Source organism: Dufourea novaeangliae, unplaced genomic scaffold, assembly GCF_001272555.1.
Source record: "Dufourea novaeangliae isolate 0120121106 unplaced genomic scaffold, ASM127255v1 scaffold16, whole genome shotgun sequence".
NCBI classification, from domain to species: domain Eukaryota; kingdom Metazoa; phylum Arthropoda; class Insecta; order Hymenoptera; family Halictidae; genus Dufourea; species Dufourea novaeangliae.
In genome coordinates this window covers 202,674-214,954 of record NW_015373891.1, presented here as the reverse complement: position 1 = coordinate 214,954, position 12,281 = coordinate 202,674, and the positions used below count along the sequence as shown (strand labels likewise).

The window sequence follows — 12,281 nt, the reverse complement described above, 5'->3', positions numbered from 1 at the left end:
TGTTGACCCCACCGAAGAGATCGTTTTTCACTTGTCAAGCTGTAAATTACGTTACCGATTACTTCATCATAACTGGTTCCGTTTGCTACCGAAGAATTTTTCGAATCTATTTATTATCGAATAAAAAGGTCAAAAAATCGTCGGATATGACTATCTATGAAACTTTCCTCCTCCGATTTCACTCTTGTTTCCTTCGTTCCCGACTTTCTCAGCCCGGAAGATGACGCACGAACGCGTCCGGAACAGTTATACTGACTGTTCGCTCTATTTTCTAGGCGAATCGCCAATGGATTATGGTCAGTCAGAAGTTTTCGAGTTGGTTTGCCGTAGCATGTTGACTTTTGTTTCGTTGATCGGCTTACATCCGACTGTTTACCGCCACTAATCCAGACCGTTGAACGCGTCTTCCGTCAAGCGGGAGATGCAAAAAAATCATCGTGACCCGCGAGAGCCGTGTGTCTTTATTTGTTTTTTTTTTTTATACATCGAGAGTGACTTGTTCCACTGAGTTAATTAGTTATATCACGTCTTAAAGTTTTCACTTCGTTTGTATTAAAGAACGTCACATGAATATGTACCGTCGCTTTGTTTTCACGTAAATTACGATCTTGTGTCCCGTCGATGTAGAGACTCGTTGTATATGTGTATATCTCCACGTAAATGCGTGTATTCATTGTGCACCTTCGTGTTGTGTAGTCAGTATCCCCAACCGTGTTCCACACATAGTGCTTTTTTTTTTTTAAATCGTATCACGGTGTACAGAATCCCATCGATTGTAAACGTTCTCCAGTAATTGAAAGTAGTCTCTCCGTTCTATATGTGATCTATCCACGTGGATCGTCGGAGGATTTTTCTCACAATGGCATCGTTGTATCTGTAGGTGGTGTCCTCGACGAACGGGGAGCTGGCGAACGACGATCCGACCGCAGGACACTCGAACACACCGATCACAGCGCCGCAAGAAGTGGACATGGTCGACGAAACCAAGTTAGTATTAATTGATCTGTTATTACTCCTTTGTACACGATCCATTCGATCGGTAGAACATGTAAAATTCATATGCACAGATGTGTGTTCGTCTCTTTCACAAATGACTTTACTATATTCTTATTTTTAACGAACAAGATACACTGGTGATCCTTTCGTGTGTAGTTACACCTTTGGAGAAATTATATTAACCTTTCGACAATATTGTACAGTTACATTAATTTGGAACTGAAAGAATTTACACTGCTGCTCACGGAGCAATAATAATTTCTCGAAAAGGACACAGCTTACACCCGAGAGTTTCAACAGTATGACGCTGGGCTGTGAAAGCTTTAAAGTCTTTGATTAGAATAAATAACTGTTAAAGTAAGTAAGATTTGTAACTAATACTCGGTTTGTCCATAAAGTTCCCGCAGTGATTGACGCAAAGTCATGGTTTTAAGGTGTAAGTGGTTGCACGCGGCAGCCATCTTTCTTTACGTTGTATGACTAAGGAGAAGAAACTTAATTGGCTTCTTACTAACTTAGATAAAGTAGCTTATTGTTAGTTGGTCAAAGCAGTCGGCTCGACAAGCTGAAGATCTCAGGTTCGATTCCCGATCGTAAACCCAATCAATTGTGGTGAAATCTATTGCTATACAGAGTATATATTACATTCTTATTATTATACTATATAAGAATAAAGAATATAAAATTATACAATTAAGCTATGTCATCTTACTTTGTACATTTATTTCTTGGAGGGTTCTAAGATCTTCCAATATCAATAGTATTGTAAACTTTACAAATATCATGGGTTATTTGCTGTAAATGTTCTAATTAACATTAATTGCTCGCTGATAACGAAGTAGATCTAAAGAAAACAGTTCCTGTACATTGAAAATGATAAACAGTACGTAATACAGTCGTTAGCCAACAGACATCATTGCTAAAATTTTTTTTTTCATAAAAAATCATTTCGGGAACGTTTTGGAAAAACTGTGTATTATGTAAATATTGCATGTATATGTATTCTCTGTTTATTGACAATTCTTACCGTAAACGAACATAACTTACAACATTTTACACTAATATGGTAGAAAAGTAGTAATAATTCTATTATATTGGGGCAGAAAATATTAAATGCTCAAGGTTAGTGGGCGTGGCCACCCTCACTGTATAGATTGACCACGCCCATTTTATGTATTCTCATATTATGTACGCCCATCCTATGTATAGAGGTCATAAAGGAAGATGTGACCTTGAACAGAAAATATTTTCTGCGCCTAATACAACAACTCTGTCTCAGTACTGTTTTTATACTCTTAACTCGAAACTTCTGCGTGATACATGTTAAATCTCCTATCTATCCTATCTATTTCAGAATCAAATCATTGTCAACAAAAAAGTGTTGTCGTCTATGCGGAAAGAGCCTACGCCGAAGTTCGCACACTCTCACGTCCACTGTTGATCCCAGACCGATCCCTGAACTTGGCTCACTAACACAGTATAAGTGGCCGTTACAGAATTTCCTTCTATCTAACATAAGAACAAAATATAATATTCCATGAACATTAAATATACTCTCTCACTTGATCAGCTATACGAATTGGATTCAATACAATATTGTGTTAAATTTCTTGTATACATGAGAGCAAAAATTTCTATGCCTATGCGATTTAAAAACTGTAAGCCGAATTGTCATGTGAGCCCCTGGCCAGTCAAAATGATCAATCTCACTCTCTATAAGATAACTAAGTTATGTTCTGTGTAGTTGTTCAAAGATTTAAAACTAGATTTTAAAAAAGTAGCATTTATAATACTACTTTCTTTTTTTTTTATTTTCTGGAGTTGATCAGTTTGGCTCCCAAGTCTCATACGACGAATCACACGTGTCATTTAACGATGAGAGCTTCCCGTAACAAGTACAAAAATCACCTGTCGGCCATAGATCAAGGCCATTTTACAAGACCCAATGGTATCCTTTCCGTTCGAAATATTAATCCAAACATCATCACCTCCATTCTATTTTATTCTTCTCGACACGCACGACTCACGTATCGACTCTGCATCTGGAACACAACGCCTCTAAGCCATCCTAGGCAGTCGGTTTCTGAAAGACAAGCTTCCTGGAATGCATCCTACCCCCATTCTCTTGTCGTGCCTGCATGTTGGTGTCCTAGCATAAGACGATCGAAAGAAGATGACTCTAAGTCCTATTAGTGTTGGTTTTTTTTACAGATGCTGTTGCTTCTTCAAGCGGAAGAAGAAGAAAAGTGGAAGGCAAAAGTGACTGTCTGTTAACGTCGGTCTTGGGGGGGCAGTACAGTGCGCGTGTAACAGTGCGGATCAAGTCCATGGGGAGGAGCGTTTCGCCGCGGCGGCGGTGCGAATCGGTAAACCAGACGGGAGGAGAGGTAAGAGGAGAAGGATCATCCGCGTGGCCAGAGGAGACGGGTCCGATCCGGGAAGGAAGAAGAGGCCCGTTAACCTGCTACGCGCCGGAAGTTGGTCCGTTCTTCGTGATTCGGTGGTGCACACCACGATGACACGGTGTAGCTGCCGCTATCGAATTCAACCACCACAGAGCCATCATTATTACAGCTATTATTATTACTTATTATTATTATTATTATTATCGTCTATGATTATCATTGTCATCTTGTTTACGATCATCGTTTATTGGAAATCAACATCGTTTGTCAGACGCCGATGTTACACATTTCTACACTTGTAACCCTCGTGTTACCCATTTGACTGAGGACTTAACGTCGGGCGCCCGGCACACCGGGACCGACCACGTTCGGTACACCGGCGAATTATCTCGGTGTCCGCCCCCCGAGCAACCCTGCCACGCGTTACACAAGTTAATGGAATTGACGTGCCGATGGTGAAAGAACGCGTTTGTGCCTACGACACACCCATACACATACACGACATACACGCTCATTATTAAGTCATATAAAACGCCGGCTTTGCCGATCGACCGGGCGAACAGAGTCATCGCCGATCACTGCGACATGTGTGTTACGATACGTGTATTAAATCGTAAATTGAATTGAAGCTGAGATCTCATTTCACTTGTAACAGTCCTGGATTATCGAGCGCGAACGCGCGCGCCCGCGTACTTCCGCTTTTGTCGAGGTCCGAACCCACGCTCGTCTCCAACCCCGATCGGGCTGGAAAGGCATGAAACTGAAAGGACAAGTTCGCTGTATATATCCATCGAGCTGGCCAAAGGTGTTAACTTAATTTCTGATTTCGTAATTGGGAAGCTTCATCGTAAAATGTTCGTGAATTTCATTCATTTAGGTATTATTCCTGTTGAATCCTCTTCAAATTATATAAAACCAATCCATCTGACGACTCTTACCAACAGAAGATTATTCGTTTTCTTTTTTAAGTTCTCGTTGTGGGCCACAGGAAAAAAAAGCGAATATGTAGCAGTATTAACGCTATCCCGTGAATGTGGACGCGAGAATTATGCTCATTGTAACCTTAGTTGATTTATTTTTATTTTTCACGACGATTACTTTTATGCCTACACTGCCTACCGTCGCTCTATACAGAGTGCCCTTGAACTTTAAAGCCATTCAGTGCCAACATGTTGCATAAGTGGGAATAAGAAAAGTTTGTTTCCATTGAAACGTTATGATAGAAACGTTAAGTGTGCGGGAAACAATAACCGTAATAGGGGAGAGCAACCCATTATGAAAGACTTTTTGTATTAGAACTTTTTAACCTGTACAACGTTGCTTTCTTATTTTTACGTATGAAGCGTAGTGGCACAGCGTGGCCGGAGAATCCTGAAACACCTTATACAAATATGCGTTTATGATGACACACATTGCACTGTACATAATGTATCAGAAAGTATTTTGCTACGGAGCTGCTATATACCTTACGCCGAATGTGCGACACGTTTTAGTTAATTGTACATTGTTTCGTAATGTTTCGTACTGTTTCGAAGCCGAAGTTGATGTTTGTAATATCCGTAGAGAAAAGAAATAAAAAGAAACACCAAACGGAACGATTTCGGTTTCATGCCTTCCATATGATGCTACCGTGAGCGCAATACGTCGCCGAGTCCAAACACTCCGTTTCACATAACATATCGAAAAGGAAGAAGCACGTAAGAATTTCTTGTCCGTAGAATGTACGCCATGAACAAATTTTCTAGGGCGTAAATCGTGAAATAATATACATGTACCGATACCGTTCATTCGTGTTCTACCAAAACGCGTGGATCCGGGATCTTATTTATCGAATGGATCCCGCTAGTTTCGATGAAAATCTTCTTCATAATTTTTTTTTCATCTTTCAAGCACCAATCATGAGCGTAAACGAAAAAAGAGAACCAAAGTACATATATATATATGTACATATATATATATATATACAACATGCCTGTAATTGATCGCGCGTCAATAATATAGGACTGATTTTCGAAACCGTCTGAGTTTAAACGTCGCAAACGAAAACAGAATTCTCTTCCGAACGGGAATCGCTGATCAAACTAGCTCGATGCGAGTAAAACATTGGACATAAAGACAGAGATACACAAAATAGCGTAAAAATGAAAACCACGAATGTAGTACTGTGAACTTTGTGGAGAACTGTGCCCGATGACTTGTTTAATACGTTATTTCCATGCAGTTAGACGAAGAAGAGCGTTACGAAGTGGTATACATTTATATATGTATATATGATACGTATGAAAATGCATTCAAGCAATGACGAGAGATACTTAAAATACGCGCGCACTCGATGACGGCGAAGGAGTAAAAGGATCTTGTTGGCCCAGGCCGATTAAACAAGCAAGTTTCAGTAGGCGTTGTTTCTCGAAGCGTCGAGCGTTTTGTTACAAAGTTCGCCTCCGGCGCAGAAAGTTAAACATAATCTTTCGCGAGCATCTTCTTCGGTCCCCCGTATCACCCGTTCATTCGCAGACTGATCATCGATAATATCGTTCGAGCACGCGTTAATCATCATTTCATTCTCATTTCGAAATTAGACGGAATTTCCTAGCGGTACATATTACGACACGCATCAACACACAGAGAACACGATTGTAGATATTAAGATAAAGAATTCCCCGGATACGCGGAAATTTTCCCATCGAGACGTTCTTTCGTTCTTCGTTGAGCTGTCTCCTCTCCATAAAGGAAGGGAATTACATACACATTACACACACACACACACACACATACACGCGCGCGCACACGAAGAAGGATAGATTTTCTAAACATGTCCGTTATCTTTAAATATTACCACTAAACATTGTATTACGCGTAGGTGTACAAGAAAGTTACTGTTCGAAAGTAAACACATGTATCGCCGTAAGTGTATCAGTAGTTGCAGGAGTAAATATGCTATCGTTAAATTGATAGAGGGCAATAACGATAACAAGTCGGGAAACTGTCGCTGTAACGCATCACGTTAGATAATATTGTTGACCGATAATAAAAGAAAAATGAAGAAGACGAGAAGGACGGAAGAGATTAGAGACGTTAGTCGATGTGTATAAATCTTTCATCCTAGAATAACAATCTTTGTTCATGGGGAAGATACTCTAGACTGCGAGCAGAAATTTGTAACAAAACGGCCAGTCGATTAAAGTCGACGCCAATGACGATGTTGGTCACTAAACACTATCAAGGAAATTGATTCTACTATTATATTGTACACAACGTCTCCTTCCATACAATAGCGGTTAACTCTCAAAACTTTAAAGCACTGTTCGGTCTTTAACGAATAGAAACTGTTTAGTTCGTTGTCTAGCCTCTGACGATGCCTTGGGTTTCTACTATATTACGTTAACGAAACGAGCCATATACGTGCTAAGTCCTTGCCGTAGATGAATGTGAAGGTTAGCTCAATATAAGAAGTTTGGCCCGTGTCAGGAATCCAAATATTCCACGAGTAAATAACATCAGTTGACAAGGGTCTAACAACGAGCGCATAAATATTTTCAGTGAAACAAGTGTACCTGTGTACACACAGAACAGCTTCATTTATTCAAAGAGCGAAGAGTGCTTTAGATTTCCGAGCAGCAGTGCTCAGCACAGACTCATAGTGAAAGCGACGTTAAGTGGCCAGTCGATTTGGTCTCGACTTTAGTCTGTTTAATCGGCTAGTCAGCACAGATGTTTTTCTTCTTGCAGAAGTATATTATACGGGCGGTGTAAGCGAACAGAGAGCCGACTGGTTCACGCGCGGAGACGACGAGCGCCACGTTTAGGTTCGTTGTGTCCGATGGTCCGAAATTTTACTAGTCTGGCTGAGAAATTGCGTATACCATTTTCCCCCCCTCGAGCCATGGCAGTGTACCGTGTTAGCGTACCGTGAGTGCCCATTACACGTAGTATCTGCTATTTAAATGGCCAAGCACATCCGACGACAGAAAACAATCCCTGACGTTATGTACTTATCGAACACAAAAGAGCGTCGATTCCAATGTAAAGCGTTTAAGTGGTCGCCGTTAACGCCTCCCCCGTCGTTAGCGGAACACGCTGATTTAATCGGCCGTCGGGTGTCTTGATGTAATACGCTTAAACGGAGATAAGAACTAAGACAATTAACCCTGTGTGGGAATTTCCTCTCTCCCGTTATTGATATCTGTATCCTCCCACTGAATACGCACCGAGAGCATTGTTCCTTTTGTAAGCTTGCCTAGTGCAAGCGTTCGTCGAACAATCGAACGTTACGTTTGTATTACAGTGGTGAGAAGGAGAGAGAATGTGATTGGGGGGGGGGGGAAAATGTAGTGGAGAGAATGGACCGCGGGAAGTATGTATCTGTGTGTGAGGAGAGGCACGGAAACTAGACGTATCGAACGACCGGAGAAAGGTTAGAATGGGAGGGAGACGATACGAGGGATGGTTGTTTGTGGTCCCTTTTGTGTGTACGCCTCCGCGGACGGAGGACGAATCCTTTTATGTTACTCGGATGCTTAGGCTAATGTCTCTTAAGTTTTCTTATTTTCGTCGACGGTATCTCGTCTGTAAGCATGATCTCTTGAAGGATAAACACACGAACATAGGAACACGGTCATATACAGAGAAACACGCGGAACACACGTACACGTGCATACGGACACACGATTCCGTGATTAGGGTATAATATTAATTGATGAATTCCAAACTTACGGAATATCTCCATGAAAAGAGAAAGGGAGAAAATGAGCGAATGAACGAACGACATGGATGGGTGCATGTTTAATTGGAAACGAGAGCCTTCGTATTTATATATATGTATATATGTATGTGTACATATACATATATATGTATATATATACATCGCTACCCTGCCACAAATCGTTGGCGCGTTTATGCTGCAACTATGTTGCAATTTAGCTTATAGTTTTTTAGTCGATTTTTCAAGCGTCACCGATTTTTAAAATACAAACACGACTGACTGCTGGTTAAGTATGGTTGTGAGTGAACAAAAACAAAAAAGAAAGAAAGAAGAGAAGAATGCACGCGTATCCCTGCGTTCGATTCAGGATATCTTCTTCCTCGATCTTCGATTTTTATTTTTAATTTTTTTTTTGTTCTTATTCACTCTTGTAGCTCGTAATAGGAAGGCTGTTAACGCTTGTCCCGACGACGGCGATTCATGTATTTGTTGATTGGTATGGTGATTCAGTTTCGAAAGCGATTATTTGTATATTTGTAAATTGGTGCGAATAGATCGGACCAAGTTCAACGTACGTCTATATGTGTCTTTTATTTCCTTGCTCTCGACAAGTTGCGATACGAACGGTTCTCGAGACGATCGCGAAGACCGATGCATAGAAGATACGTTGCTAACCGTACACGTTTCATTCGATCGTGATCATTTGTATCTCCACGAGTTCGAACCGCTGTTTCCTGTTACGTCGATTGCAATCATTGTCGTTTTCTCTTCCTTTTTTTTAAAAAAAAAAAAAAAAAGGAGTTCAACCGTTTCTGTCTTGCCTCTGCCTATCTTCTGTGCGCAATCCTACATTCGAGATGTTTCTTAGCTGTTTCATCGTGTGCCGCTTTTATTGTGAAGCAAGGAAATACTTGTCATTGAATCCTCTCATTTCTCTGAACGTGTCCGCTTCTGAATGTCAGCGACATTGATAAAAAAAAAACGCATCGTCGTGCTTTTATAGTGAATTTCTCGTGAGACTACTCTCCGAACGTGATTTAGATAATAAAAATGCGATCCACGTGCGTTTCGATGACGATTATTAACGTTACTATTACTATTATCATTTTTATTTCTAGCATGTATTTGTTGCTAAATGATTTACGTAGCTTGTGTTCAAATCGATCATTTTGCCACCTATATGGAATTGGCAGCTCACGTGCATTAACTGATGACAGCGTGCCCATGTATAATGAGTGTGTTTGACGATCGTTATAGACGTTTTGAGAAGAAAAAAAAAGGCAAAAAAAAGGGGGAAAAAGTTTATCGAATTCTAATGAACACGAACCACGTTCGCGCTGATGTCCAGCGGAAAGACTACTTTTTGTAAATAGAAATTATTATTGTGGAGTGGAGAGAAGTACGCACACGGAGACACGAAAAGTTTAAGGGGATTATGTCGGATAATGTCAGGGAGATTGTATCAGCTTCAAATTATATATACATATACATATATACATAAACTATAATAATAATGGCGATTAATAAGCTATATTATTACCACACTAATTACCGTCGTCGCCGATGTGAAAGAAGAAAAAAACCAAACAGCGACCGACTAATTTTACTACCACCGTTAAAACGTGAACGACGCCAGTGAAAAAGCGGATATGTTCTTTTACGATAGAATCGAATGAGAACGAGGAAGCATGGGATCATGATTAATTCGACGTGCTCATACGATTTATAGAGACGATTTTAACGCGAACAAAAAGAACGAAAACAGTACTTCGATACACGCTCGTCCATTTCGCGCGTCTGCAAACCACGACATTGGGGACAGCAAAACAAAAATAGATGTCCGACGACTTTTTGTGCGAGGATAACGCTATATATGTATATTACCGAGAACGATTGTTCACTTTTAACCGTGCTTTTCTTTTGTTATCCATTAGTGAATTTCGTTTTTCTTTACACTTGTGAACACCCGTAATCTAATGGACTATTAAAGACGAAGAAGAAAAAAAAGAAAGATTTAATGTACATAGAAATTAAATTGTTTGAGTACTATTTCCGATCGACTCTGTGTTTACGTGGAGATTCAACGGGAAGCTTAAGGATTATGAGGGAGGAGAGCGGTTTGCGTGTTTGATGTAAAGAAACTTAAACTGGCAGATACACCGGACCATATTAAAAAAAAAGAATTTAAGTGCATTCTGTTGGCAGGATGCAACTTAACGAGACAAGAAACGAAAGTTTTCATTAAATAGTTTCGTCAATAAATGTGCACCTCTCTCTCCATTACATATAAATGTTACATTTTTATCGTACTTGTAAGCTGTGATTGAAATCCTACCTTTCAACTCGTAATCACTGGCTTACAAGCTGTTATTTAACGGTTAGTATATATATATATATACACAAATGACACGAAAACCGTCTGATAAAGCTCATTAAAATAGAACTGAAAAGACATTCGGAGAAGACGCGGAAATTATTTTCTGTAAATATGTGTCGTGCCTACGCACTCAAGAGAAAAAATCTAATCAAATTTTCTGTACATTTTCATTTTGTTTCACGCGACATTGGCTACACCTATCGAACTCGTTACGTCTTCTTTCTTTTTCTACGTAATGCTGTAGAAAACTTGTTTTCAAAATTTTAAGTTATATTAAGACGCAGTATATAGAAGAGAAGAAACTAAGATTCTCGAGCCTTTTATTCTCGCTTCGAAATATCTTTTTATTACATTACAAAAATTAAGAGACCTATGACGTACGCTGCAAAAATTGGCGTGCCTAGGAGAGGTATAAAGTGAAGAAAGTTACAGACTTTCATATAAAATTATACAAAAATACTTTTGTGAGTTCACATTGGAAAACATGTATAAAACCAACACTCTATAAGTAAAAAAATATCGCGTATAGTTTTATTTTACCTTAACTCATATTTTTTGTTTGTTTTAATTCTGCTTTTAACTATCTGCATTGTTTTGGGCCATTTTTAATATTGTTTCAATAGTAACTACATCCCTATGTTTCTCTAACATTTCTACAAACATAGGTTGCTTAAGTAACTTAGAGCTAGAAGAAGCAATAAAATTTAGTATAAGTTGCTTCATTATATTTGTTTTTTGTAAGCTCTTATTTATCTTTTGCTTGTAGCTGCAACAAAATTTGGTTGGCTGATAAATTAGAAATATTACTAACATGTTACACACATGTATAATACCTCTCAATATTTCATGCTGTTGATAGGATTAGTAATTAGTGAACATTTCATTAATAAATGTAGACATGTTTCATTGTATCATATCCTAATATAAATTAACTAATACTTAATCAAATCATATAACAATTGCCATGATATTACCAGCTCTAGTAACAACATAATTTATCGAAAAGCATTGTACATTTACATGTATATTTACATACTTTGCAATTTCAGGGTTTGTTCTTTCCAATCTTTTGTTCCGTATTTCTTCCTGCTCCTTTAGAAACGTTTGGTGTCTAAATAACAAATTCTGACATTGAATCTTTAAGTCCAATTGTTTTTCTAATGTAGCTATAATGATCTTCTGTATTGCCAACATATCATCATTAACTTTAAATAGTTTACGCATACAGGCATAAATTTTTCTGAAACAAAATATTACATTTTTTTGGGTGTTATGTTGTTTACAAGCTCACAGTTACTATGCTTCAAATGTTTAAATGAAATTTCTTACACTTGCTTGTCATGATCTCCTTCTTTGCCTGAGTGAATAGCTTCAATAGCATAAGAGTGAAGGCACAACTTAATGGCTTTGTTATTTATAAGAGAATTTGACACTGCTGTGTGCAATTTTAACACTGTCTTTTCTGTATCTTCTACCGGTTCTTCAATGGTTCCTTCTAAAACAAATAAACAAATTATTCTTACAAGTACAAATTAGATTTTTTCAAAAACTACAGTAGTTTTAAAACATACGAAATTTATGATGTGCTTTAAGCATTAATAACCTGGCGTTTAAATGTTTGAGGGTTTCTCGCATACTCCTGATTCTGTCTTCAATAGGTCTGAAATCATCCACAGAAACAGCTCCGATAGGAAAATTCGAGACATTTTCGTCTAATATTTTGATAGAATTTCTTAGGTTTCGAAATGCTGTCATTTTCAACAAGTTCTCATTTATGAGTATTTCAGTGTTTATAGTACAA

General features: G+C 38.7%; 2 protein-coding genes across 4 annotated transcripts in view; one reads left to right on the top strand and one right to left on the bottom strand.

Moving 5' to 3' along the window:
- Nucleotides 1-3,578, top strand: part of LOC107188840 (casein kinase I) — a 96,913-nt gene extending 93,335 nt beyond the window's left edge. For 2 of the 3 annotated variants that reach the window (XM_015577231.1, XM_015577214.1), the window contains 2 exons: nucleotides 881-987; nucleotides 3,190-3,578. In XM_015577231.1, coding sequence (XP_015432717.1) covers nucleotides 881-987; nucleotides 3,190-3,259 — 177 coding nt within the window. In that variant the 3' untranslated portion in view covers nucleotides 3,260-3,578. The remainder of the gene's footprint in view (nucleotides 1-880; nucleotides 988-3,189) is intronic. The other variant, XM_015577223.1, reaches the window with a different exon arrangement.
- A 7,234-nt stretch (nucleotides 3,579-10,812) lies between these two features.
- LOC107188562 lies at nucleotides 10,813-12,281 on the bottom strand. Its single transcript, XM_015576873.1, has 4 exons — nucleotides 12,052-12,281; nucleotides 11,810-11,975; nucleotides 11,517-11,720; nucleotides 10,813-11,246 (listed from the first exon to the last, which is right to left on the bottom strand). The coding sequence occupies exons 1-4, from the start codon at nucleotides 12,233-12,235 to the stop codon at nucleotides 11,057-11,059; spliced, it is 744 nt and encodes a 247-aa protein (XP_015432359.1). The 5' UTR covers nucleotides 12,236-12,281; the 3' UTR covers nucleotides 10,813-11,056.